This window comes from Lontra canadensis, unplaced genomic scaffold (assembly GCF_010015895.1).
Source record: "Lontra canadensis isolate GAN:19392208 unplaced genomic scaffold, GSC_riverotter_1.0 scaffold48, whole genome shotgun sequence".
Classification (NCBI taxonomy): domain Eukaryota; kingdom Metazoa; phylum Chordata; class Mammalia; order Carnivora; family Mustelidae; genus Lontra; species Lontra canadensis.
Window position 1 is genome coordinate 11,132,169 of NW_022631042.1, and position 27,114 is coordinate 11,159,282.

The 27,114-nt window shown below is 43.9% G+C and overlaps 1 protein-coding gene across 6 annotated transcripts in view; it reads right to left on the reverse strand.

Moving 5' to 3' along the window:
• SRPK2 (SRSF protein kinase 2) overlaps positions 1-19,638 on the reverse strand; it is a 248,301-nt gene extending 228,663 nt beyond the window's left edge. For 3 of the 6 annotated variants that reach the window (XM_032873334.1, XM_032873333.1, XM_032873332.1), the window contains exons 1-2: positions 13,575-13,716; positions 12,952-13,006 (exon numbers count right to left, since the gene is read on the reverse strand). In XM_032873334.1, the coding sequence (XP_032729225.1) occupies positions 12,952-13,006; positions 13,575-13,701 (182 nt within the window). In that variant the 5' untranslated portion in view covers positions 13,702-13,716. Of the gene's footprint in view, positions 1-12,951; positions 13,007-13,096; positions 13,221-13,574; positions 13,717-19,556 lie in introns of those variants that run through there. The other 3 variants (XM_032873335.1, XM_032873338.1, XM_032873336.1) reach the window with 3 other exon arrangements.
• Positions 19,639-27,114: the final 7,476 nt, after the last annotated feature.

Genomic DNA, 27,114 nt, shown 5'->3' on the forward strand with positions numbered 1-27,114 from the left:
CACAAAACTAAGAGGAAAAGAGACATTCCTTTTTTTAAAGTTTTTTTTATTTATTTGATAGAGACACAGAAAAGAGATATTCCTAAAGTGATGTATAAATTCACTTATGAATTTAAATGTATGTGTAATTAACTTTAGGAATTAAATATCATAAGTAAACATTTGACTATTCCATCTATATCTCAGATTTATATATTCAAGTTGTAGACAATCTTAATCTTCTCACTGGGGAATTAGGAGACTTATAATCAAGGGTGTCTTATATTCATAGACATAAGGTATCTTACAAAACAAATTCAACCTGAAATGTTCCCATGGAGACATACCAGACAATACCCCCATCAAAACAAAGAAATAAAAAATTCTCTTGTTAATACCTGTCCACACAAGTTACTCTAACACCTCCGAAGTCTTAAAGGTAGACCGTGCTACCTTTAACCTTGGCTGATAATACTCCTGAAATCAAGGCAGGCCACAAGCTCAAAAATCTGGCAACAAGTCAGGTAAAGACTTTTGTATTTGTTTTTGTTTTCTGGGTTTTTGTGTGTTTTTGTGTGTGTGTGTTGTTTTTGTTTTTTTTTAAACAGAACCCAAGATTTGGTGTCAAAAATCTGGGGGCCCTATTAAAACTTTTTTTTTAAACTGCATTTTTTAAGATTTCATCTATTTATTTGACATAGCAAGAGAGAGCACAAGCAAGGGGAGTGGGGGAGGGAGAAGCAGACTCCCCACTGAGCAGGGAGCAGGATGTGGTGCTCAATCCCAGGACCCAGGGATCATGACCTGCTCCAAAGGCAGACACTTGACAATTGAGCCACCCAGGCGCCCCTGGTACATAATATTTTTAAAGTCACCTTTTTAGGGGTGTCAGCAGAGCATGTGACTCCTGATCTTGGGTTTTGAGTTCAAGTGCCACACTGAGCACAAAACTTACTTAAAAAAGAAAATCAAAAATAAATAAAGTCGCTTTTAAAAATGTATTTCTAATTCAAGACTTGTCAGGTTTCCCTAAATTAATCTACAAATTCAATTACCTCAAACCAAAGAGCAAAAGCAAACTGGGGGAGGGACTTAGAAATGCGATCTTAATAAATAAATATGCAAGAATTGCCCCCAAAATTCTGAAAACAAGAGTAACAAGGTGTGTATGGGAGATGGAAGAGAGCTTCTGGCCTACCAAACACCTGTAAAGTGTATCTGAAACTACAGCAATTAAAACAACATGGAACTAGAGCAGACAGAGAAGTGAATACACTCTACACTGAAATCCAACACAGCTGGGACAGCTGGATATGTCACTGAGGAAAAACAGGACAGCTTTAACGCCAGAAACCTATTAACAGCCAAACTTTCCCGCACTTACCACAGGTCCACAACCCTGAGGGCCGGACGTTACTTCACTCTAGTTTTGGGGGGGCCAGACATTACTCCATTCCAGTTTTTTTTAATTTTCCAAAGATAATACAGTACCTATATAATGTATTATGTAACATTCCAGCAAGGTCTAGGAACATGTTTTTTAAAACATGCAACCTATAGCCTTCCTCATCTCAGGGAAAGTCCCCATACTCATGTCTTAAGCAAATCTGTCTCTGATTCTCCCCCTTCCTGTCAACTCGGGGTTTCTGCTCCAAAATCCCACATGCCAGTATTTTCAACCTCTCCCTTTCTACAGACTCCTCACCATCTGCTTGCATGGTAAGCAGGGTGGGGTGGGGAGGGGGGCGTGGAGGAGATGACCCACTTCTCAAGAACCACTTCCTCAACCTTTTCTCCTTCACACAAAGTTTATTCGAGGAGTAATCTCTTTTTTTTTTTTTTTTTTTAGAAGTATCTATTTATTTGAAGGGAGGAGGCAGAAGGAGAGGGAGAGAAAGTCTTAAGCCGACGCCCTTGCTAATAAACATGCAGCCTGAGGCAGGGCTCAATCTCACGACCCTGAGATCATGACCTGAGCCAAAACCAAGAATCCCCCACTTAAGTGACTATACCACCAGATGTTCCAAGGAGTACTCTTCTAAAAGGTGAACAAGAAAAAAAAAAAAAAAAAAAAAAAAAAAGGACTCCAGTGTCCTGTCATCTCATTCACTGATCTAAAAGCACTGGTGTCTAATGACCCCCCTATCTGCCAAAATCAAAGGCCAAGATTAGGGCTCATCTCCTGGACTTTTTTGCATACTGTGACTCTGGTCTCCGTGAATCACCTTTCTCCTGGTTCGCCTCTCTGGCTCCTCCTTTACCAATCCCACCTGTGGCTTTCTTCTGTTCACACTCACACCTTCAACCAGCAGCCTCCAACAGCTATTCCTAACAACTCCCAATACACATCTCCCAACCACAGCTCTTCCCAGTGCTCCAGCTGCAAACACTGACTAGCATCTCTAACTGGACTCACGCAGACACCTCTAACAGCCTAACCAGAGCCAGCCATCATTAGCTTTTCCCAAACTGGCTCTGGATTTTCTGTCTTGAGGAATGACAACACCATCCATAAATTTTGCTAATTCAGAAACTTGGGATTCATCCTCCCACCCAACTCCCACATTAAACTGGACACTAAATTCAATTAATTCTACTGCTTCCTTAATACCCATCAGTCTCCAGAAGCCTCCTCTAATAGCCTCCTAATAGATCTCCTGGCTTCTAAGGCCTTCTCCACACAGTGGCTAGAGTAATCTTTCTAAAAATCTCAACCTGTGCGTCTGAACAGCTCCCCAGTCCCTTGTCAACTTCCTCAGACAGATGAGCTCCACTCATCGGTCACCACACTTTGCACCCTAGCCTTTCCTACCTGCTTAACAGTCTGGAAATACAAGCATGCCGTTTACACCAGCTGCAACACTCCTTCTGCCTGGAAGACGCTCACCCTGCCTCCTCTTCTTACTTGGCAAACTAGTACTGGCTCTCCAAGAATCCGTTTAACATAACTATAAATCTACTAAAAACTCCTGAATTGTACACTTTAAGCAAATGAATTTGATGGTATGTAAATTGTATCTCAATAAAAGTGTCATAATCTTCTACAAGAAAAAAAGACTTGAAACCCAGTATCTTTTTTTAAAGGGAAAAAGACAAAACAAGCCCTTCACAAAATAGGAAATTCAAATGACCAATAAACATATCAAGAGATGTTCAACACCATCACTCAGAAAAATACAAAACAGAACCAAAAAGAGGTATCAATATATACCTAGAAGAGCCAAAATTAAAAAGAATGATTCTATCGAAATTAAGGAGTCAATCCCATTTACAATTGCACCCAAAACCATAAGATACCTAGGAATAAACCTAACCAAAGAGGCAAAGAATCTCTACTCAGAAAACTATAAAGTACTCATGAAAGAAATTGAGGAAGACACAAAGAAATGGAAAAATATTCCATGCTCATGGATTGGAAGAACAAATACTGTGAAAGTGTCTATGTTACCTAAAGAAATCTACACATTTAATGCAATCCCTATCAAAATCCCATACCTTTTTTTTTCAAAGAAAGGGAACAAATAATCCTAAAATTTGTATGGAACCAGAAAAGACCTCGAATAGCCAGAGGAATATTGAAAAAGAAAGCCAAAGTTGGTGGCATCACAATTCCAGACTTCAAGCTCTATTACAAAGCTGTCATCATCAAGACAGCATGGTACTGGCACAAAAACAGACTCACAGATCAATGGAACAGAATAGAGAGCCCAGAAATAGACCCTCAACTCTATGGTCAACTAATCTTCAACAAAGCAGGAAAGAATGGAATAAAGACAGCCTCTTCAACAAATGGTGTTGGGAAAATTGGACAGCCACATGCAGAAAAATGAAACTGGACCATTTCCTTACACCACACACGAAAATAGACTCAAAATGGATGAAGGACTTCAATGTGAGAAAGGAATCCATCAAAATCCTTGAGGAGAACAAAGGCAGCAACCTCTTCGACCTCAGCCACTGCAACTTCTTCCGAGGAACATCGACAAAGGCAAGGGAAGCAAGGGCAAAAATGAACTATTGGGACTTCATCAAGATCAAAAGCTTTTGCACAGCAAAGGAAACAGTTAACAAAACCAAAAGACAACTAACAGAATGGGAGAAGATATTTGCAAATGACATATCAGATAAAGGGCTAGTATCCAAAATCTATAAAGAACTTATCAAACTCAACACCCAAAAAAACAAATAATCCAATCAATCAATGGGCAGAGGACATGAACAGACATTTCTGCAAAGAAGACATCCAGATGGCCAACAGACACATGAAAAAGTGCTCCACACCACTCGGCATGAGGGAAATACAAATCAAAACCACAAATGAGATACCACCTCACACCAGTCAGAACGGCTAAAATTAACAAGTCAGGAAATGACAGAAGCTGGCAAGGATGCGGAGAAAGGGGAACCCTCCTACACTGTTGGTGGGAATGCAAACTGGTGCAACCACTCTGGAAAACAGCATGGAGGTTCCTCAAAAAGTTGAAAATAGAGCTACCCTATGACCCAGCAATTGCACTACTGGGTATTTACCCTAAAGATACAAATGTAGTGATCCGAAGGGGCACGTGCACCTGAATGTTTATAGCAGCAATGTCCACAAGAGCCAAACTATGGAAAGAACCTAGATGTCCATCAACAGATGAATGGATAAAGAAGATGTGGTATATGTATACAATGGAATACTATGCAGCCATCAAAAGAAATGAAATCTTGCCATTTGCGATGACATGATGGAACTAGAGGGTATCATGCTTAGTGAATAAGTCAATCGGAGAAAGGCAACTATCATATGATCTCCCTGATATGAGAAAGTGGAGATGCAACATGGGGGGTTTGGGGAGTAGGAAAAGAATAAATGAAACAAGATGGGATCGGGAGGGAGACAAACCATAAGAGACTCTTAATCTCATAAAACAAATTGAGGTTTGCTGGGGAGAGGGGCGTAGGGAGAGGGTGGTGGGATTATGGACATTGGGGAGGGTATGTGCTATGGTGAGTGCTGCGAAGTGTGTAAACCTGGCGATTCACAGACCTGTACCCCTGGGGCTAATAATACAATAAATAAATAGGGGCACCTGGGTGGCTCAGTGGGTTAGGCCACTGCCTTCGGCTCGGGTCATGGTCTCAGGGTCCTGGGATCGAGCCCCGCATTGGGCTCTCTGCTCAGCAGGGAGCCTGCTTCCTCCTCTCTCTCTGCCTGCCTCTCTGCCTGCTTGTGATCTCTGTCTGTCAAATGAATAAATAAAATCTTAAAAAATAAATAAATCAATAAATAAGTAAAAAGAATGACTCTATCAAATGTGGCAAAGATAAAAAGCAACTGAAACTGTCATACATTGCTGGTGTGAGAGTAAGAAGTCCAATCAAAACTATCTCATAATAAAGATGGGAGAAAAATATCTTTGCCCTTACTACTAACACTACTAACTTTGCCCTTACTACTAACACAGAATAATACCTATTCTGTAATCTAGCAATTCTACTGCAAGGGCTTATCTCCAAGACAAATGAATGCAAACATCCACAAAAAGGCATGTACAAGAATGTTTATAGCTGCCTGGCTCAGGCAGTTGACCGTCCAATTCTTGGTTTCAGCTCAGGTCATGATCTCAGGGTCGTGTGATCGAGCCACTACCACCACTTCCCTCATGAGGCTCCACTCTCAGCAGTCTGCTTGAAGGTTTTCCCTTTTTCCCTCTCCCTTTGCCTCTCCCCCAGCTCACTCTCTCTCTCCCAAATAAATCAATCTTAAAAAAAAATATTACCATCGGGGCACCTGGGTGGCTCAGTGGGTTAAAGCCTCTGCCTTTGGCTCAAGGTCATGATCCCAGCATCCTGGGATCAAGTCCCTCATCGGGCTCTCTGCTCAGTGTGGAGCCTGCTTCCCCTTCTCTCTCTGTCTCTCTGCCTACTTGTGATCTCTGTCTGTCAAATAAATAAATAAAATCTTAAAAAAAAAAAAATTACCATCAGTTACAAATGGTATGGTAGTGAGCACGTCTTTAAAAAGAAACCTTATTCATAATGCTTTATTCCTTATGCAGAATTATTCAGAATGCTTTATGCATAATGACCAAAAACTGAAGAAAAAACTACTCATCAACAGAATAGACAAACTGTGATATAGTCATCCGATGGAATAGTACAGAGCAGTCAACAGTGAACTACTGGTACCTGCAACAACATGGACAAACCTCACAGAGGCCAAACACAAGAGTGTTCTTGATATGAAGTTCAACAACAGGCCAGTAATCAATAATGCAGATGTGAGCACAGTGGTCATCTCTAGGTGGCAGGGTACAGACTGGGGAGAGGCCTGAGGAACCAACCTTGTGAGGCAGGTACCGGAAGGCTGTGTATCTTGATCTGGGTGGTGGTTACAAGTGTACGAATACATGAAAAATCATCAAACTCAGGGCACTTCACTCAGAAATAGTACATTTTACTATACACATACATATATACCCTATACCTCAATTTCTTAAAAAAACTAACAAAAAAATGCACAAGTAGACTATGATTACCAGTACTGTATCATATACCTGGAAGTTATTAAGAGAGTAGACCTTAACTGTTACCACCACACACACACAAAATGGTAATTATATAAGAGAATGGAGGTGTTAACGAACCTTACTGTGGCAGTCATTTCACATTTCACATGCATGAAATTATCATGTTGCACACCTCAAATTTACATGTTATACAGCAACTATATCTCAATAAAGATGGAGAAAAAATATGCACAAGCAAAAGGATAATACACCAAAGTAACTGGTGGACCTACAACTGATATTTATTTCTTTAAATTGTTCTGTACTGTCTGAATTTTCCACCAAGACCATATTACTTACTTCTAATCATTAAAAAATTTTTTTAAAAATTTTTAAAAAAGCTATTTCATTAGAATAACAGTAGTGCTAAAATTAAACAAGATCTCTTCCTAAAGCCTTCACTTACCAATCAAAGCACCACTGCACCTAAATCACAGTGCTTATCACAGTGTCCCACCACGGTCTACTGACCATGAGACACACATGTCTCTCCTACTCTCCGGTTAGAACTGGGCTTTATTTATCTTAATCTTCCTAGCATACAACACACTGCCTAGCCCTAAGAATTTGCTTCATATGTGTTTGTTATATTGAATTGTGTTGTAGTAAGCAAAAATATTTGCAGAGTAAACAATATGTAACAACCCAAGAAGTCAAAAATAAGTGATTACCTTCTATGGGAGGTATTCCAAGGTCATGGGTTTGTGAGCTTGAATTTATACTCCAGGAGAGTCAGGTTGAGGTTTACCCAATAAAAATATCAACTTGCATGACAGCATTCCTAAATTGTCTCACCTGTGATTTACTGACCCAATGCCACCAATCCCATGCCAATCATTCCTGTAGCAGTCAGAACCTACACTACAGAACAGAGCCAAGCAATAACCTATAGGATCCACCCACCAACAGAAAGTTAAAAGCCCAAAGGATCCAGCAAAGAATCCCATCACCAATAGCATACACACAGATCACAGATATCCTACAGAGGAAAAAAGAGAGAGAGAGAGAGAAAGATACACATCAAGAGACCAAGTTGCTAACTCCCTAGAAAGCCAAAGTACAAACATAAGTCCTCCAGAAAACATTCTCTTGGATATTTATCTTACAGAAATGGAAACATGTTCACATAAAAACCTGTACACAAATGTTCAGCAGCTTTATCCTTAAGAATCAAGAACTGGGGGGTGGGGGGGCGCCTGCTCAGCAGGGAGCCTGCTTCCCCCTCTCTCTCTGCCTACCTGTGATCTCTGTCAAATAAATAAATAAAATCTAAAAAAAAAAAAAAAGAAAAAAAAGAATCAAGAACTGGAAGCCATCTAAATGTCCCTCAGCAGATCAATGGATACATAAACTGTGGTACATCCACACCATGAAATACTATTAAGCAGTAAAAAGGAATGAGCTACTGATAAACAACACTGAGGAGTCTCAAAGGCACTGAGCAGAGTGAGAAAAGAAAGTCTCCAACAGTTACATAGTGTGTAACTCCGCTTATGTAACAGTCTCAAAGTGGCGAGATCAGTGCTCGGCTGTCCAGGGTGAGGGCTGAGGGCAGGGTCAGACTCTAAAAGGGTAATAAGAGGAACTTTCTCTGTGGTGGTGAAGCAGTTTGGCATCCTAACCCTGGTGATGACCACATTCATCTAAACAAGTGATCCATCTAAGAGAACAACACACAGAAAGTACGAATAAAAACCAGTGAAACTTTATTTCAGTTAATAGCATCATGGTGGCAATGTCAATTCCCTGGTTTTGGGAATGTTCTATGGTTATGTGAGATATCACCACTAGGGGAAAGCTGGATAAAGGGTACACAGGGAACTCAGTATCATTTTTGCAACCTCTTAAGAGTCCCCGATTTCAAAATGAAATATTTAAATATAAAAAAAAAAGGAGTTGGGGGCACCTGGAGCACACAGTGGGTTGGGGGTCCGACTCCTGGTTTTGGATCAGGTTGTGATCTCAGAGTCAAATCAAGTCCCACAAGGGGCTTCATGCTCAGCACGGGTTCTGCCTGAGATTCTCTCCCTCTCTCCCTGCTCACAACCACTCTCTCTCTAAAATAAATATTTTTTAAAATAATTGGACTATAATAATTTATAGTCAAAAAGTGGAAAGAACTTGAATGTCCATCAATGGATGAATGGATAAATAAAACACGGCATATCAATACAATGTAACATTATTTGGCACTACAGAAGTATGAAGTACTGGGCGCCTGGGTGGCTCAGGTCATAAGCCCAGCATCCTGGGATCAAGCCCCCATATCGGGCTCCCTGGTCAGCAAAAAGCCTACTTCTCCCTCTCCAGGTCCCCCATGCTTGTGTTCCCTCTCTTGCTATCTTTCTCTGTCATCAATAAATAAAATCTTTAAGAAAAAAAAAGGATGAAGTACTAATACATGTCTCAACATGGATGAACCTTGAAAGTGTTATGCTAAGTGAAAGAAACCACACACAAGATGACAGAATTTATATGAAATACGCAGAATAGGTACATTCATAGAGACAGAAAATAAGTTGGGAGCAGGGAAAAATGATGCATGGCTGCTAAAAAGTATGGGGTTTATTCTTGGGGGAGGGGAGGATGCAAATGTTGTGGAATTAATCATTGTGATGGTTCCACAACGTTGTGAATATACTAAAAACCAGCAAATTATACACTTGAAAAGATAAATCTTACAGTACATGAATTACATCTTAATGAAAAAGTTACATGCGTTAAAAAAAAAATAAAGATGCTTAAAAATTTTGTACATGGGGTGCCTGGGTGGATCAGTTGTTAAGCGTCTGCCTTCAGCTCGGGTCATGATCCCAAGGTCCTGGGATCGAGCCACACATCTGGCGGCTCTCTGCTCAGCAGGAAGCCCACTTCTCGCTCTCCCACTCACCCTGCTTGTGTTCCCTCTCTGGCTGTGTCTCTCTCTGTGTCAAATAAATAAAATATTTTAAAAAAATTTTTATACATACATTCATTCACTCATGCCCCAAAGCAACACTCTCCCAAGCCATATGATTTAGCTAATTCTTAAGATTCATGATTGAATTGACACTGCAGTCCTTCCCTGCTGCCTGTTACTCACAAAGCAGCTCAATTAATAATTAGCAAACTAAACTCACTGGAATGATCTGACAAGATTAAAATTTTGACTCAGCTAAATAGAGAAATCTTAATGCTATTCCTGACAATTACAAATTCCAGCATACTAAAAAAGTAGCCTCCAGGAACTGGCTCAATTCATAAAAGCTCACTGAATGAAATGAATGAAGAGCCAGCTTGCGTATACAAGTAGATAATGACAAAAGCATATCATATTACATCAACCCAGGCCCATGTTGTCACATAATTTAGGTTTGCCAGTCATTATATTTATATGGTTTCAAATTAGACCTATTACTCTTTTTCCTCCTCTGGAGAATTAATCAAAAAACAAAAACACTGGGCATCAGGAGACCTGAATTCTGGTCCAAACACAGCTAACTGTGTGACTATCACCTTCCTCAGGGCTGACTATAAAAATCAGGACTTCTCCTCAGACCAGCCGTCCCTGAAGCCCCTTCCACCACTTCTGACACCACTGCTTGCAACCTGAACCAAGTCACCATGGTTTCCCTCAGACAGAAGGCCAGCTCCCAGCCTCTACTTCTTCTCTACCCCTGACAAGCCACTCTCCACAGACAACCCGTGCTCTTTTAAAACAGGAACTGATCCTGTCAGTCCCATCGGTAAGCCCCCGGACACCCTACAGGGCAGGGCCCTACCCACTCTCGACCTCCCCTGTCACAGTCTTCTCCCAAAACACTCCAGTGACCCTGACCTTTGGGGTCCTCCAACATTGCTACCCATTCCTCCCCAAGGCCTCTGCCACACTCCCATCTCCTGCTCCTCATTCTAGTTTCTGGTCAAATGTCACCTCTTCAGAGAGCTGAGTGTGGACTCAAGTCCCAGGCTACCTATATTCAACTCTGCAGCCAAGCATGTTGCTTGCCCATCTGTAAAATGGTGATCAAAAACAGTGTCTACCGTAGTGTTGTCACAGGGTAAGAGGCAGTAAAGCTATCAGCATGGTGCCTGGCACTGGGTTCAAATGTCACCTACCACTGTTACTTAAAGTATCCCATCTTAATGTTGTCCCTATCTCATAGCATAGCACCATCTGAATATGCCATCCTGATCTGTCATCATCTTTGACAAGAAGGGGAAATCTGGATAAAGGGTACACAGGGCACGTAATACCCCCAATACCCACAGAATGTAACGTTCATGAGGAGCTTTGTCTTGTTCAAAACTCTATCACCATCTCCAAGGAAAGGTGTGCAAATACTTGTTGAACACATGGATAAATCATATCGAGCGTTCCTTTAGAATGTCTTAATTCAAAGAATTAAGCAAAAAATGGCATTGCATTTATCAGTTATGTAATTGGGCTGGTCTCCTCTTGTTAATTACCCTGCAGTCCAACTAATTTACTCAGCCATTGCCTGGGGGCTTTTCCCTCAAACCTTATCACATAAATACAGAAGACAATGGAAGAATCTGGAACGTTAATCTCTTAGAGTGAAAACTGGATATTGTGGATATACACTAATTCTTTATAAACATGCCACATAAATCCAAACTGCAGCACATCAAAAAAGGCTCTTGGCCATTAGGAAAATCATACCCTGAAATACGAAAATATGAAACACATGTTGACTTAGTTAACTAAAAGGGTTTTTCAACACGTATGTCTACCTATAACATACACACAAACATATTATACATACATATGTGCGTACACACACACACACACACACAGAGCCATTCCCAAAATTGGGGACATGCTTTTTTCAATTCCTTTTTACATTTCTAAACATAATGCACTATGTGAAAATAAATGCTTCGAATTTAAAGTTGTTTTTTAAAACCCAATACTGAGGATCTTAAACGTTACAGTTCTCCTTACTCATGGGCTTAATCTTCCAACATTCAAAGCAAATCCCAAATTTAAGGCCCTGACTTGAAAGCCAGCATTAACTTTGTAAAGCATCTCAAAGTACCACATCCATTCTGTTTTAACGTCTTAAGAACCCAATATCAGATTTTTACCCACCAGTTAATAAGTCCTTAATAAGCATTTTTTTCTATCACTGTAATAATTTTTAAGGCATTATTATATGGAGATCCACATTTTGAGACCCTGATAATACTTTCAAGTTATAGTCCATCTTGAGTGAACAAAAATCCTGTCAGAAGTAACCCTTCGGTCAGTTTTCATAGAGAGCCTGAAATTCACCAGGCAGAGACCAAGGTGGACAGGAAGGAGAAAGCCTAGGAACGCTGCAGGGTAGTCCCCCAAAGGAAACAGAACCAGAGATGTTCGTGATTCTAAAGAAAATCATGGACTACCATCCCCTGGAAGACCACAAATACCACCGAGTATCTCTTGCTCAAAAGGAAGAGTGAAGCCACAAATCTATGAGTAAAGACGCTCAACGCCGGCTGGCTTTTTAAAATTGAGAGGAGAAGGAGCGACGCGGCGGCGCTCTGCGGTCGGAGCAGCTCTCCAGGAAAGGCTTCTCGGGCGCCGGCCGCTCCCTCCCCGGGCCGAGGCCAGGCTGGAGGTGGCCGGCGGCTGGCATGTTTTAAATATCACCACCCTATTCATCAACTGCCCGGCACAACGAGGGCCGGGGAGCGGCGCCGGGGACCGCCCGCGCACACGCCCACCGGTCCCGCGCAGCCCGCGACCCGGGCGCACCCGCCGCGCAGCGAAGTGACGCTCGGCCCGAGCAGAAAGTTTCGAATAAAACCCCGAGCCCCGAAACGCACAGGTCTCGGCGCTGAACTCGCGCCAGGAACACGCCCGAGGCAAAGCACTTGACAACCAGCTCGGGTTTTCAGCCGCAAAAGCCGAGAGGCGGGGGCCGGGGAGGAAGAGGAGGCCACACACACACACACACACTCGCTCACTTTCTGGCACACTCGGCTCTTCTTCCTCTTGGGCCCCCGTGCCCAGGTGCGAGCCACGCAGCAGCCTCACGCCCGCACGCGGCGGGGCCGGGGAGGCAGACGCCAGCGCCCCTCCCGGGAAGGGCCCGCGACCCCTGGGCCAGCGCGGCGCGCAGGGGGGAGGGTGCGCACGCCCGGCGCCCCCGCGCCCCGCCGCCCGTCCCCCGCCCCACGGCCGCGGCCGCAGCGGCCGCCGGGGCCCGGGAGTCCGGGGATGCTCTGCGGGCGGCCGCGGGCTCGCGCGCGCCCCTCCCCCGCCCGCCCCTCCCCCCGGGCCGCCCGCCGGGGCGCGCAGGAGGCGAGCGCCGGCGTCCCGGGGGACTAGCCGGCGGCACTGGGGATCCGGGCAACTTTCCCCTGCGTGGTCGCGGGCCGCCCTCGACCAGGCGGGGGCACAGGCCCCGGAGCTAGCGCGGCGTGGACTCACTTTTTCGGATGTTTCTCTCTTTTCGGCCTCCGCTTTCGGGCCTGAATGGCCAGCACTAGGGAAAGAGAAGACACACATTAACGGTCGGGCCGGCCGGCCTGCCGGGCCGCGTGGCGGGGAAGAGGGGACGCCGCGGGCCACTCACCTTTCCGGGAGCTCATCCCGACGCGGCGGAAGCGGGGCGGGGGGCTTCGCGGCGGCGGCAGCGGCGACGCGGGAGCCGAGCCGAGCCGAGCCGGGCTGCAGCCTCCACTCTCTCCGCCAGCCGGGAGGAGGCGGGAACCGCGCCTGCGCCGCCGCCGCAGCAGCCGCCGCTCCCGCGGGGGGCCCAGCGAGACCCGCCCCCGGCCGGCCCCGCCCCCGCCCCGCCCCACCCCCACCCGCCCGCTGGGGTCTGGACCCCTTGCGCCGAGCCCTCCCGCGCGCCCCGCACCCACCCACCCGCCCCACCTGTGCAGAAGTCACACCCGCCACCACCGCCACTCCCGCCCACGGCGTCCCCCGCCCCTGCCTGCGGCCGGGGCCTCCGCCTCTTGCGCCCCCGGGGACGGCCCAGGCCTCCCGCCCCTCCTGGGCACCCGGCCCGCGCGACCCTCCCTCGCCACAGCCTCTCCCCTACGTACCCCGGCCGACCGCGCCACCCGCCTCTCCATGCGCCCTTCCTTGGCCGGCGCCTCCGCGGGTCTCACACCACCTCTCTTCGCGCGGCCTCTTCTCCCCCTTTGCTCCTCTACATCCTTGCATCCCCATGAGCGCCACTTCCTTCTCTCCGGCGGGTGTGGAAAGGGCACAGGACCAAGAGCGGGGAAACCTGGGTCCTTCACTAGCTGTGTGACCTTGGAGAAGTCCTCTCATCTCTCCCCTTTGCCCACCCCACAGGACTGTTCGTTCAATTAAGGGAAAAGACGCAAATGGTATGGAAAGTACGATGAAGTTTTGGCACCTGAATTAAAGCCCAGCTCAGTAAACAAGTGCATGACCGTTAACACAACAATCCCACCAAGTAGTTATTGTCTACATCCTACAATGAGGAAACTGAGTCCTAAAGAAGTTGAACAGTTTACCCAGCGATAATTCAAACTTAGGCCTAGCTATCTCCGAATCCTTTCCACCTACCATGCTACCTAATAAAGACGGAATCACGCTGGTAGTGGGACAAAATGACAACTGCAGTGTTCCTTTGTTTGTTTAAATAATTATAATGTTTTGGAAAGAGAGCCACCCGGACCATTTACTCTCTTTGGTTGTACAACTATTTTCTTAACTCATCAAAGTAACTTGTCTTATTCTGAAGATGCTCAACCCAAAGAACCGAAAGCGCTGCTTAGATTTGATGACCCTTTCACTTTCGCAACATTTTAAGTTCTTATTTTAATCACCTCCTTGGAGTGCACTCCTTACTCCCCATCACCCACTTCGGCCACCCCTACCCACTTCCCCTCTGGTAACCATTAGTTTGTTCTCTCTACTTGAGTACTTTCTCAACTTTGTATTTTCAAAAATATTAAACTTACAGAAACGTTATGAGAAAAATATAAGCAACACCCATATTAACCCATATTCACCGATTTTTAACATTTCATCACATTGGCTTTCCTTGTGTGTATGTGTGCGTATGGAACTTTCTTTGTTGTTTTTGCTGAATCACTGAAGTTTTTGCATTGTTAGCCTTTACCCTCAACATTTCGATGAGTATCTAAGAACAAAGATATTCTGCATAATCAGAATTCCATTATCATTCCAAGAAAATTTAATATAATATAATATTATTTGTAATATCTGTACAGAGGCCATATTCAAATTTTCAAAATGTCCCTTTTTGCTGACTTTTTTCCAATCCAGGATACAATCAAGAATCATGCATTACATTTAAATGCCTTGTCTTTTCACACTCCTTTAGTCTAGAAAAATCCCTAGCTGTTGTTGTTTTCTTTCATAACAATGACTTCATTTGAAGAACCCAGTTCTACTGTTGTGCAGGATACCCCTCACTTTGTACTCGACTGTTCCCTGTTAGATTCAAGTTAAATAATTTTGTCAGGTACACTGTATGGATGATATTGTGTCCATCTTAGTATGTTGCAACAGAAGGGAAATGATGGCATTTTGTTCCATTATTTGTGATGTTACATTTAATCATTTTTCTATGGTAAAGCTAGCTTTGTTTCTTTTCTATTTAAAAAAGTAGTCTATGTAAAGAATGGGTAAAGGACTTGAATATACCTTTCTCCAAAGATACTCAAATGGCCGAAAAGCACATGAAAAGATGCTCAACATCATTAGAGAAATGCAAAGCAAAACCACAAGGAGGGGCCCCTGGGTGGCTCAGTCGGTTAAGCATCTGTCTCAGGCTCATTTTATGATTTCAGGGTCCAGGGTCGAGCCCAGCATCAGGCTCTCTGCTCAGCAGGGAGTCTGCTTCTCCCTCTTACTCTACCTCTGTGCTCTCTTGCTCTATCTCTCAAATAAATAAATAAAATCTTACACACACACACACACACACACACACACACACTAAGATACCCTTTCACACATACTAGGTTGGCTATATTCCTTTTTTAAAATGGAAAATAAGCTCAGTGGGTTAAGCTTCAGACTCCTGTTTCGGCTCAGGTCATGAATTCATGGGTCCTGAGATCAACCCCCATGTCAAGCCCACATCAAGCCCCACGTGGAGCCCCACGGGCTCCGCACTGAGTGGGGAGCCACTTGAGATTCTCTGCCCCTCCCCCGACTCTCTCTCTCTCTCTCTCTCAAATAAATAAATCTTTAAAAATAAATAAATAAATGGAAACTAAGTGTTGGCAGGGATATAGAGATACTGGAATCCTTGTACATTGCTGGTGGAAATGTAAAACGGTACAATCACTGTGGAAAACAGTCCCACAGTTCCTCAAAAAGCTAAACATAGAATTATCAGCAATTCCACCCCTAGGTATATATCCAAAATAACTGCAAACAAGTACTCAAATCCTTGTACACAAATGTACACAGCAGTACTAATCACAGTAGCCAAAAGGTCAGAAACAACCCAAATATCCATCAGCACATGAATGGATAAACAAACTATGGTTTACACATACAATGGAACATATTTTTTTAAATGGGTGTTGCTTACCCCCCCTTTTTAAAGATTTTATTTATTTGACAGAGAGAGAGATCACAAGTAGTCAGAGAGAGCAAGGGAAGCAGGCTCCCTGCTGAGCAGAGAGCCCGACTTGGGGCTCAATCCCAGGACCCTGAGATCATGACCTGAGCACCCCTACAATGACCCAGGCACCCCTATAATGGAATATTTTTCAGCCCATAAAAAGAATGAATAAGAAGGGGCACCTGGGTGGCTCATCATCTATTGATGATGCTTGCCTGGCTCGATTACTACTATCATGGTTGTACAAGAATGACACTATAATTCTGTCATTCCAACTGTTCCACCTGTATTAATTAGGTGGCATTCTTATATAAAGAAGACCTTTCATTTCTCACCACTCCTTGGTTCTCTGTTTTTGGCTTGTTTTTTGTCTTTGTTTTTGGTATCAATATTGACAGTAATTTCTGTCACTTAGATATTTGATCTTGAATTGTTCCATATTTGACCACAAAAGACCCTTCCAATTGGTAGTGACCTTTGGACATGTCCCAGTAGATTTTTGAGCACCTCTTCACGTTCTGGCACAAGAAGTTATAGAAAACCTTGTGCTTTCCTTGACATGGTCTCAAAACCAGCATGTGTCCAGTCTTAGTTCCTCCTGGAAGGTGATTAGAAGCTTGGAAACCAAAGAAATGTGAATTTGAAACCAATTTCTTTTATTATTTTTAACAGCTTTATTGAGATTTAATTCACATACCGTACCATTCACCCCCTTAAAGTGCAAAATTCAATGGTTTTTTAGTACGTTCACATGGTTGTGCAACCACCACCACGATCTAATTTAAAAATTTTTTGTCACCCCTAAAAGAAACTCCATAGTCATTAGTAGTCACTCCCCATTTCCCCCATCCTTCCCTGCAAAGCCCTGGGCAGCCACTAATCTCTTTTCTGTCTCTATAGACTTGCCCGCTCTGGACAGATCATGTAAATGAAATCATACACTATGCGGCCTTTTGTAACTGGCTACTTTCACTTAATGTTGAAGCCAATTTCTGCTACTAATTTCTCCATAACCTTGAACAAGTTATTTAATTACACCATCTGGAAAATGGTAATAATATCAGTACCAATCCTCCTTGATCAATATGATAATCAAATAAAATAAGTAACAATTCAGTACATAATTAATTATAATTAACACTAGATGGGAGACACGAGACCCAATCTGCCTGCTAGATCTTTGCATTCATTTGTTCAACAAATAATTATCCAATACCTATTAATGTAGCATTATTCTACATATTGAGTCTATAGCACTGAAAGAAGAACACAGAAATCTCCCTCCCTCGTGGAGCTTACATTCTGCTGCCAGAAGAGAAAATAAACAAAATAAATATGTGAAGTATTACTATGATTACTAGATGGCAGTAGCATCTATAAAAAGAAAAAAACAACAACTAAATGAAAAATAAAAAAATACCAACCTTTCAGGGAGGTCTTTTCTTTTTTTCGAGAGGTTTGTTTTTTTTTTTTTCCTTAAAGATTGTATTATTTATTTATTTATTTGACAGAGAATGTGAGAGAGAGCACAACCATGGGGAGCAGGAGAAGGAGGAGGAGAAGCAGGGTCCCTGCTGAGCAAGGAGCCCGATGTGGGACTCGGTCCCAGGACACGGGATCATGACTTGAGCCGAAGGCAGAGGCATCACTGACTGAGCCACCCAGGTGCCCCTGAGGAGCACCTGGGTGGCTCAGTCAGTCAAGTGTCTGCCTTCGGCTCGGGCCATGATCTCAAGGTCCTGGGATCAAGCCCAGAGTTGGGCTCCCTGCTAAGCGGGGAGTCTGCTTCTCCCTCCTCCTCCCCCACTACTCTTCCCCCTGCTCCTGCTTGTGCTCTCTCAAATAAATAAATCTTTTTTAAAAAAAAGTTCTCACTGAGAAGATAACAATTAAAGACCTAAGGTGATCTTGTCAATCTTTTTACATCTATAAATTAGGAGAGAACCACATTTGCCACCTACAATATCTGTGAATTGCTTTGAATTTATTGAGTTAAAATACACCCACTTAATTATCAATCAATAAATTTGCACATACTATATTAGGTGCTTACAGAAAGAATGATAAAGTATAAATCTAGTCTCTACAAATTTAAAAATTAAAAATTTGGGGGAACATGGCTGTTTCAGTGGGTAGAGCACGCGATTCAATCTCAGGGTCAGTTGTGAGTTCAAGCCCCATACCGGGTGTGGAGCCTACTGAAAAAAAATTTTTTTAATTTTAAAAATGGAAATTTAAAAACGGAAAATTTCTTTGGGATGCATAATTTAAAATGACATTTTCAATGAAATTAGAAAAAGAAACAAAGAGAGTATAAGTATTTTTTTAAGTTTTTTTTTAAATAAAATTTTTAAAAATAAAATAAAATTATTTTATTCTACCATTATTTATTGCTAATAAATCTAATTCTGAGATTATAATTAAGAAGCGGTAGTATTAGAACTGGATATATTTTGTTCTCTGTTAGCAGTCCAAAAGAAATGAAAAGGGCAGTATATGTGCATTTTCCCCCTAATCTAGCACAACGGAATTCAAGGTGAACCTTTCCTGTTAATCTTTACTAACCATAAGAGAAAATTACAGAATGCCATAAACCCAATTGTACACTAACATTTCTAAGTAGAGCTATTAAATCATGCCATATGGTAGAGGGTATATTCAGTATGTCATAGAATTAGAAACAGACTGGAGAGGTCATACAACCCACCTTTGGGCCTTTAGTGGATGTGAACCTAGCCTCTTTCTAAAGGCTCTCCAATGCTTTGACATTTCTAGGAAAGTTCCTTTAGATCTAATTTATACCTTCTGTTATGAAGCTTAAGCCCGTCTTTTATGATTACAGCATATTTCTCAATGGTATTAGTGCCATTAAAGCAGGAATTTAACCCAGAAGTTAGTGCACAGAGTAGTAGAGCCAGACTGTCTGAGTTCAAATCCCAGTTTTACCATTTACTACGTAAATCTCGGGCTGGGTAACTTGGGCAAGTTACTCAGTTTCTCTGTGCCTCAGTTTCCTGAGCTGCAAAACAAGGATAGTAATATTAACTACCTTATATGCTTGTGAGGATTCAATGAGTTGTTTCATATAAAATACTTAGAGAACGATCTAATTGTTCAATAAACATTAGCTGTTCTTGGGCGCCTGGGCAGCTCAGTGGGTTAAAGCCTCTGCCTTTGGCTCAGGTCATGATCCCAGGGTCCTGGGATCGAGCCCTGCATGGGGCTCTCTGCTCAGCTGGGAGCCTGCTTCCCCACCTCTCTCTCTGCCTGCCTCCTGCCTACTTGTGATCTCTGTCTGTCAAATAAATAAATAAAATCTTAAAAAAAAAGAAGTTTAAAAAAAATACTAGCCATTCTTATCTATATGCATATCAAGACATGTCTTACTAATCTATTGCTACAAAACAAATTTCTCCCAAATTTAGCAACTTAAAACAAACATATATTATCTCACGATTTTTGTGGTCTGGGACTTGGGGAGCTGTTTGGCTGGAGAGTGAAGTTGTCACTTGGGGCTGCAGTCATCTGGAGGCTTGAGGAAGGCTGAAAGATCTGTTTCCAAGATGGCTCACTCACATGGCTGTTAGCAGGAGGCCTCAGACCCTCCCTGGCTCTTTGGAGGAGGCCTCACTTCCTCCACCTGGATCTTTCCATAGGGTGGTTGAGTGTGTGGCTTCCCCCAGAGAGCAAGGAAGAAACTTCACTGCCTTCTGTGACCTACCCTCAGAAGTCACAATCTGTCATTTTCACCACATTCCATTCATGAAAGGCAAGTACAGCCCATGCTCAACGGAGGAGCACAAAACCACTTCTTGAAGGGAAGAGTGACAGAGAATAAGCGGACATATTTTTTAAACCACCACAAGGGGTCATTACTTCTTTTTTTCAAGGCCTCTGATTTGTGAGCGAGAATCCTTACAGACCCCCCTCATTGGGTTATTGTCTAAACAGTAGAAATGAAAGGGAATTTTCAGTCCAATGTTCACATTAAGTAAAGAAAAGGGAATGTAGTCTAGATTATCTAGGGAAAATCAACAATAGTAATAGATGTGTTATAAATAAAAGGAGCCAGTTAAAAATGGCTTTGAACGATCTGTCCAAGGACTGTATTAGTAGGGATATAGAATCTTGACTAATATGCCAGCGCGTATCTAAACAAATCAGAGGGTCGGACCATAATAAACTATGCCAAACTCTCGCACTCTGGGCCCCAGTTCTTTCCAGCGTTTGAACATGGACAGAGCCATGAGAAAATACTTGTTTCTCAAATACATGAACTCTCTGAGTATAAGAATTTTGTTTTCCATTTTATGGTAACTGATTCAAAAATCCAATATAAAATCTGATGTAAAAATAAGCTGAGGGGCGCCTGGGTGGCTCAATGGGTTAAGCCTTTGCCTTCGGCTCAGGTCATGATCTCAGGGTCCTGGAATCGAGCCCCGCGTCAGGCTCTCTGGTCAGCAGGGAGCCTGCTTTCCCCTCTCTCTCTGTCTGCCTCTCTGCCTGCTTGTGATCTCTGTCTGTCAAATAAATTAATTAAATCTTTAAAAGAAAAAAAAAAAAAAGAAAGAAACAGCTTTTGAGGGGCACCTGGGTGCCTCAGTCAGGTAAGTGTCTGACTCTTGGTTTCAGTTTAGATCATGATCTCAGTGTTGTGAGATCAAGCCCTGCATCAGAGCTCTGTGCTCAGCATGGAGTCAGCTTAAGATTCCCTCTCCCTTTCCCTCTGCCTCACCCACTTGTTCTCTCTCTCGCTCTCTCTCGCTCTCTCTAAAATAAATAAATAAAGCTTTAAAAAAAAAAAGGCTTTATAATCAGGGCACCTGGCTGGTTCAGTCAGCGGAGCATGTGACTCTTGATCTCAAGATTGTAAGTATAAGCCCCACATTGGGTGTAGAGACTACCTAAAAAGTAAACCTTTTTTTCATTTTCTAAGGCAGGGAAGGGACAGAGGGAGAGGGAGAGAGAATCTCAAGCGGATTCTATGCCCAGCACAGAGCCCAACTAGAGACTCAATCTCACAACTCCAAGATCATGACCCCTGAAATCAAGAGTTGGATGCTTAACTGACTGAGCCCCCCAGGTGCCCCATAAAAATAAAATCTTAAAAAAAACACAAACACAGGGCGCTTGGACGGCTCAGTGGGTTAAAGCCTCTGCCTCCAGCTCAGGTCATGATCGCAGGGTCCTGGGATTGAGCCCCACATCAGGCTCTCTGCTCAGCATGGAGCCTGTTTCCTCCTCTCTCTCTGCCTGCCTCTCTGCCTACTTGTGATCTGTGTCTATCAGATAAATAAATAAAATCTTAAAAAAAAAACCACAAACACAAAACAGCTTGGTGAGTCCTCAAGATTATAGTGTTTAATTATACTTATTTGAGGGGCACCTGGGTGGCTCAGTTGGCTAAGCGTCTGCTTTCTGGCTCAGGTCATGATCACGGGGTCCTGGGATGGAGTCTTACATCAGGCTCTCTGTTAGTGGGGAGCCTGCTTTTCCCTCTCACTCTCCCTCTGTGCTCTCTGTCTCTCTCATATAAATAAAATCGTTAAAAAAACAATGTTGAACCCTCCCAGTACCTCCCGAAAGCCCCCTCGTCCCTCCTCAGTCACTACTCCCACCCAGATAACCTCTATTCTAACTAGCCTGCTGATTAAAGGTGCCCAGTTTTTAGGTTTATGTAAATGAAATCATACACTAGGGCTTTGCAGTTGGTTTCTTTTGCTGGACCTCAGGTTTGCAAGACTGAGCTGTGTGTTACGTGCAGTAATACTTTCCTTAGAGTGTTCCATTTTGTGAATATACCACTTGTTTTTTAAATCCACTGGTGCCATTCACTTATTTATTTTTTTAAAGATTGGTTTGAAAGTAATCTCTGCACCCAGTGTGGGGCTTGCACTCACAACTCTGAGAAAAAGAGCCGCATGGTCTACCAACTGAGTCTGCCAGGGGCCCCCACTGACACCATTTATTAAACTGCTTGGTGTCTTGGTGCACCTGGGTGGCTCAGTCTGTTAAGTGTGCTACTCTTGATATCAGCTCAGGTCATGATCTCAGAGTGGTGAGATAGAGCCCCGCCTCAAGCTCCACATTGGGCGTGGAGCCTGCTTAAGATTCTTTCTCTCCCCCTCCCTCTGTCCCTCCCTACTACACTGTCTCTCAAAAAAAAAAAAAAAAAAAAAAACAAGGGGCGCCCGGGTGGCTCAGCTGGTTAAACACCTACCCTCAGCTCAGGTCATGATCCTAGAGTCCTAGGATGGAGCTCCAAGTTGGGCTCCCTGCTCAGCGGGGAGTCGGCTTCTCCCTCTCCCTCTGCAACCCCCCGCCTCAACTGACCTCTCACTCTATCCAATAAATTAAATCTTAAAAACAAAAACAAAAACAAACAAACAAGCAAACAAAAAAACAAGTACTGTGTCTTAACCCCAAACTTGCCCTTCTAGTCTCAGCTTTGTAAGGAGGCAGCTGACTCAGCCAACAGACTATAATTAGTTCTGCCGGCTGGGGGCGCCAGAGATAGCCTGGAGCCTGGAAACGGAGACGGAGTTTACCCCCTTCCTGTGGTTGGCGGGTCCTGTCACCATCATCTCTTCACAACAGCAGAGGGGTCCAGTCTCAAGTTTTATAGTGTACTTCAAACCAGCCTCATGCTATCCCCTCAGAACGACACCCAACGCCAGGCAATATCCCCTCCTCAGACCTCCGGGTCCCAGCCCCTTCCTCTAAGCTGGGCGTACCCCAGCTCTGCACCTTGTTCCCCGGCTGTAGAGAAGGGAATTCCTGCAATATGGTCTTATCACAGTGTCCCCTTTATCCTCTTTTCGTTCTGCAGTACCTGTTCAACCAAACGATGCCTTATATTCTGTTTGTTTATTTGTTTTGTTAAAGCTGCTGATCTAACTGCCACAAGAAAGTAATTTCTGTTTTGTCTCCGGACTCTGATGGTCACATGATTCTACCAGTGATGGGTGGTTCCGCTGTCTCCAGTTTGGGCCATTACGAGTAGCGCTGCTATGAATGTTCTCGTCCCTGTCTTTGGGTGAGTATGTATCTATAACCTAGAAAATGGAATTGCTAAGTCAAAGGGGATGTGCGTGTGTGCTCACCTTTAGCAGACAACGGCCAAAGGATTTTCCCAAATGGTTGCCGCAGTAACTGCATTGATTTCAAGGCATTCTCCTGGATCTCACACCTGATTCTCAGAACTTCTAGACATCATGAAGTCCCACACGCTTGTAATTTACTTTCCACGTCAGGATTTTTATGCTGCAATGCTAAAGAAAACTAGACTCTGTTACTTAAAGAGGGACTGTATGTCCTTAGTTCCTTTGGGAGTGCCTGGCACATAGTAGGTGGTGCTGAATAAATTGACAAGAACAAAAGGAAGTTTAAATCTGTCCCCTTGTACAGCTGAACTCATGTGAAACAGTAATATAAACTGAGGGCAGTCCTGTCCAAGGGCACACTCAGTAACCCAAGAACACATCCCTCTGGGCAGCTGGAGATAAACAGGCCTTGGTGTCCACCGGCTGTTTCTCTTGTCCTGCAAGACCCATTTCGGGCCTCACAGTCTGCTGAAATGACTTGACAGAGGAACAGACCCAACGCGACAGTGGCAGGGGGCGCTGCTCATGGGCTGGGCAGTCTCCCTGCTTAAACTCTCTCCCCAGGGCGACTGGGCGGCTCAGTTGGTTAAGCATCTGCCTTCAACTCAGGTCATGATCTCAGGGTCCTAGGATCGAGTCCCACACTGGTCTCCCTGCTCAGTGGGAAGTCTGCTTCTCCCTCTACCTCTGTTTACGGCTCCCCCTGCTTGTGCTCTCTCTCTGTCAAACAAGTAAGTAACATCTTAAAAACAAAACAAAACAAAAAACCTTTTTTTTTAATTTAAGTAAGCTCTACATCCAACATGGTGCTTGACCTCACAACCCTGAGATCAAGAGTCACACGATCCACCGACTGAACCAGCCAGGCGCCCCCTTTCTCAAAAATCTTCAATGGAGATCTGAAACTGAATTGAATCCCATGGAGATTTATTCTTAGAGGCACTCAGACTTCAGGGGGTTCCCCCTCAAACTTCCTCAATGTCTTAAGAATCACCTACACATGGGGCACCTGGGTGACTCAGTGGGTTGAGCCTCTGCCTTCAGCTCAGGTCATGATCTCAGGGTTCTGGGATCAAGCCCGCATCGGGCTCTCTGTTCGACGGGGAGCCTGCTTTCCCCCCACCCCCACCTGCCTCTCTGCCTACTTGTGATCTCTCTCTGTGTCAAATAAATAAATAAAATCTTTTAAAAAAAAATCACCTACACAAGCTCCAAGGCAAACAACCCACATCAGCAGACCCCACCAGAAACCTTTACAAGCCAAAATCCGAAGAACCAATGGGTTTCTAGCACCTGTTGGGAGCTCAGGGCTCTTGACTTCAGCTGATCATGGAGAAAAAGCAGCAACTTGCTAGAAAGATGTTGGTTCAGGAAGTTGGCCACCATCTAGCCCTTCTTCTTTTTTTTTTTAAGATTTTATTTATTTATTTGACAGAGATGACAAGCAGGCAGAGAGGCAGGCGGGGGGGTGCAGGGAAGCAGGCTCCCTGCTGAGCAGAGAGCCCGATGTGGGGCTTGATCCCAGGACCCTGGGACCATGACCTGAGCCGAAGGCAAAGGCTTTAACCCACTGAGCCACCCAGGCGCCCACCATCTAGCCCTTCAACCTGCTCAACAAACATTAGAGAAAGGGAAAAGGGGAGGAGGAGTGAAGGCAACATACCCATTTGTTTATAAAATAACTTTTTAGAAGTAATCTCTACACCCAATGTGGGGCTGGAACTCACAACCCAAGACCAAAAGTCGGATATTCCACTGACTGAGCCAGCCAGGCATCCCTATCAAATCATCTTCACGTGCTCTACAACAACACAATTTACAATTGCATAAATCTATTTTTATATAACATAGGATTGTTAGAGTGATATTCTTCTGACTTTATAAGTAATATAAACTTATTGAGGTTCTATTAATAGAATAGTCAAAACAATTGACTATACCAAACTATGAATTAAAGATAATGGTATTGGGGTGTCTGGGTGGCCTCTTTAGTGTCTGCTTTCGGCTCAGGTCATGATCTCAGGGTCCTAGGATCGAGTTCTGCCTGCATCAAGCTCCCTGCTCATCGGGGAGTCTGCTTCTCCCTCTCCTTCTCCTTGTGCTCTCACTCTCTCTTTCTCTCTCAAATGAATAAAAATATCTTAAAAAAAAAAAACAAACCTAAATCTTAAAAAAAAAAAAAGACAGTGGTATTTTGGGAGGCACCTGGGTGGCTCAGTCAGTTAAGTGTCCAGCTCTTTCTTTTTTTTTTTTTAAGATTTTATTTATTTATTTGACAGAGAGAGAGAGAGAGAGAGAGCATAAGCAGGCAGAGAGGCCAGCAGAGAGGGGGAAGCAGGCTTCCTGCTGGGCAGAGAGCCTGATGCGGGGCTCGACCCCAGGACCCTGAGCATGACCTGGGCCGAAGGCAGAGGCTTAACCCAGTGAACCACCCAGGTGCCCAAGTGTCCAACTCTTGATTTTGGCTCAGGTCATGATCTCAGGGTCATGAGACTGAGCCCTGGATTGGGCTCAGTGCTGGGCATGGAACCTGCTTAATATTCTCTCTCTCCCCTGCTCCCATGGCCGCTCCCCACCACCACACCCTCTAAATAAATAAACAAGCAAACAAATAAATAAATTAAATAAAGACAATGGCATTTTTGAATCTCTGGGTACGTATGGCATGTTTTCGTGATTCACCACGGCCAGTGACATACAGCAAGTGGATGTCTCCTCTCGTGCACCATTTGTCACCAGAGAGGAAGGCAACATGTTGTGTTGTCATCATGGAGGCTGATGTACGGGCCTCCTATTTCCGAGTCCTCAGGCATGTCTTCAGTTCTCACTCTCTCCTTCTCCTTCCCCCTTCCTATCTAATGCCAGATTCACACACAACCAACACCTAAAGAATCTGGGCATCACAAGTTGAGAACGGCCTCAGTTCTCTATTGCTGCATAAAAGAAGAAAAAAACCCTAAAATTAGTAGCTTATGACAACGATTTATTATTTCTCGAAATGTTGTGGGTTCACTAGGTGGTTCTTCTGGTCTCATCTGGGCTCACTCACGCTGCTGCATCCATCCAGTGGGTGAACTAAGCTGGAGAGCCCGAGATGACCCCGTTCCTATATCTGAGACCTTGAAAAGACCGGAATGGGGTTGGGGGGACCGCTCTCTCTCCATGAAGTGGTTCATCATTAACTGGTCTAGCTCAACTGCTTAGAACGGCAAGGCTCAAGAGAGTGAAGGCACAAGCTGTGCAGGCTTCAGAAAAGTCACACAATGTCATTTCCATACTATTCTATTCCTTTAAGCAAATCCTAAGACCAGATTGATTGCAAGAGGCAGTGATACCAAGGGTGTGAATTTAGGGAGGCGTTATTCACCAGGGCACTTTATAGTAGTCTACCATAGGTGTATGTGTGTGTACGTGCATGCACACACAAGTGTATATGTGTGTATGTGTGTGTGTGTGTGTGTATAAAATCCCATGGACTTCATTTGAGGCATGCTTGCCAATGCACTCAAACCTCTGCAAGGCCAATCTGTCAACAGTTTTACTTTGTGCAGCAACCACAAGGAACAAAGGCTTGGAATACACATTACATTTATCTTGTAATTTTTGGCTAAAAGAATGCTTTCAGATCCATTACATTAAATTCTTTCAAATCCATTCCATGGACTAGGTAAAGGTGCATGTCCCTGTGCTATGATAGGACATTCATTTGGTATTTGATCCCAGTTCCTGGCTCAGAGCTTCTACAACCTTTGGGATTTCCTGAGTATTAGAAGGGTCTTTTGTTTTTTCATGATGAACCCATTTACATCATACCTGACCAACTTAGGGTAAAGTTTCTAGAAAGCCTCAAGATAAGGCTGGTCACCAGAAAAACCCACTGATGAGAGGGTTGAAAATTTCAGTCCCACC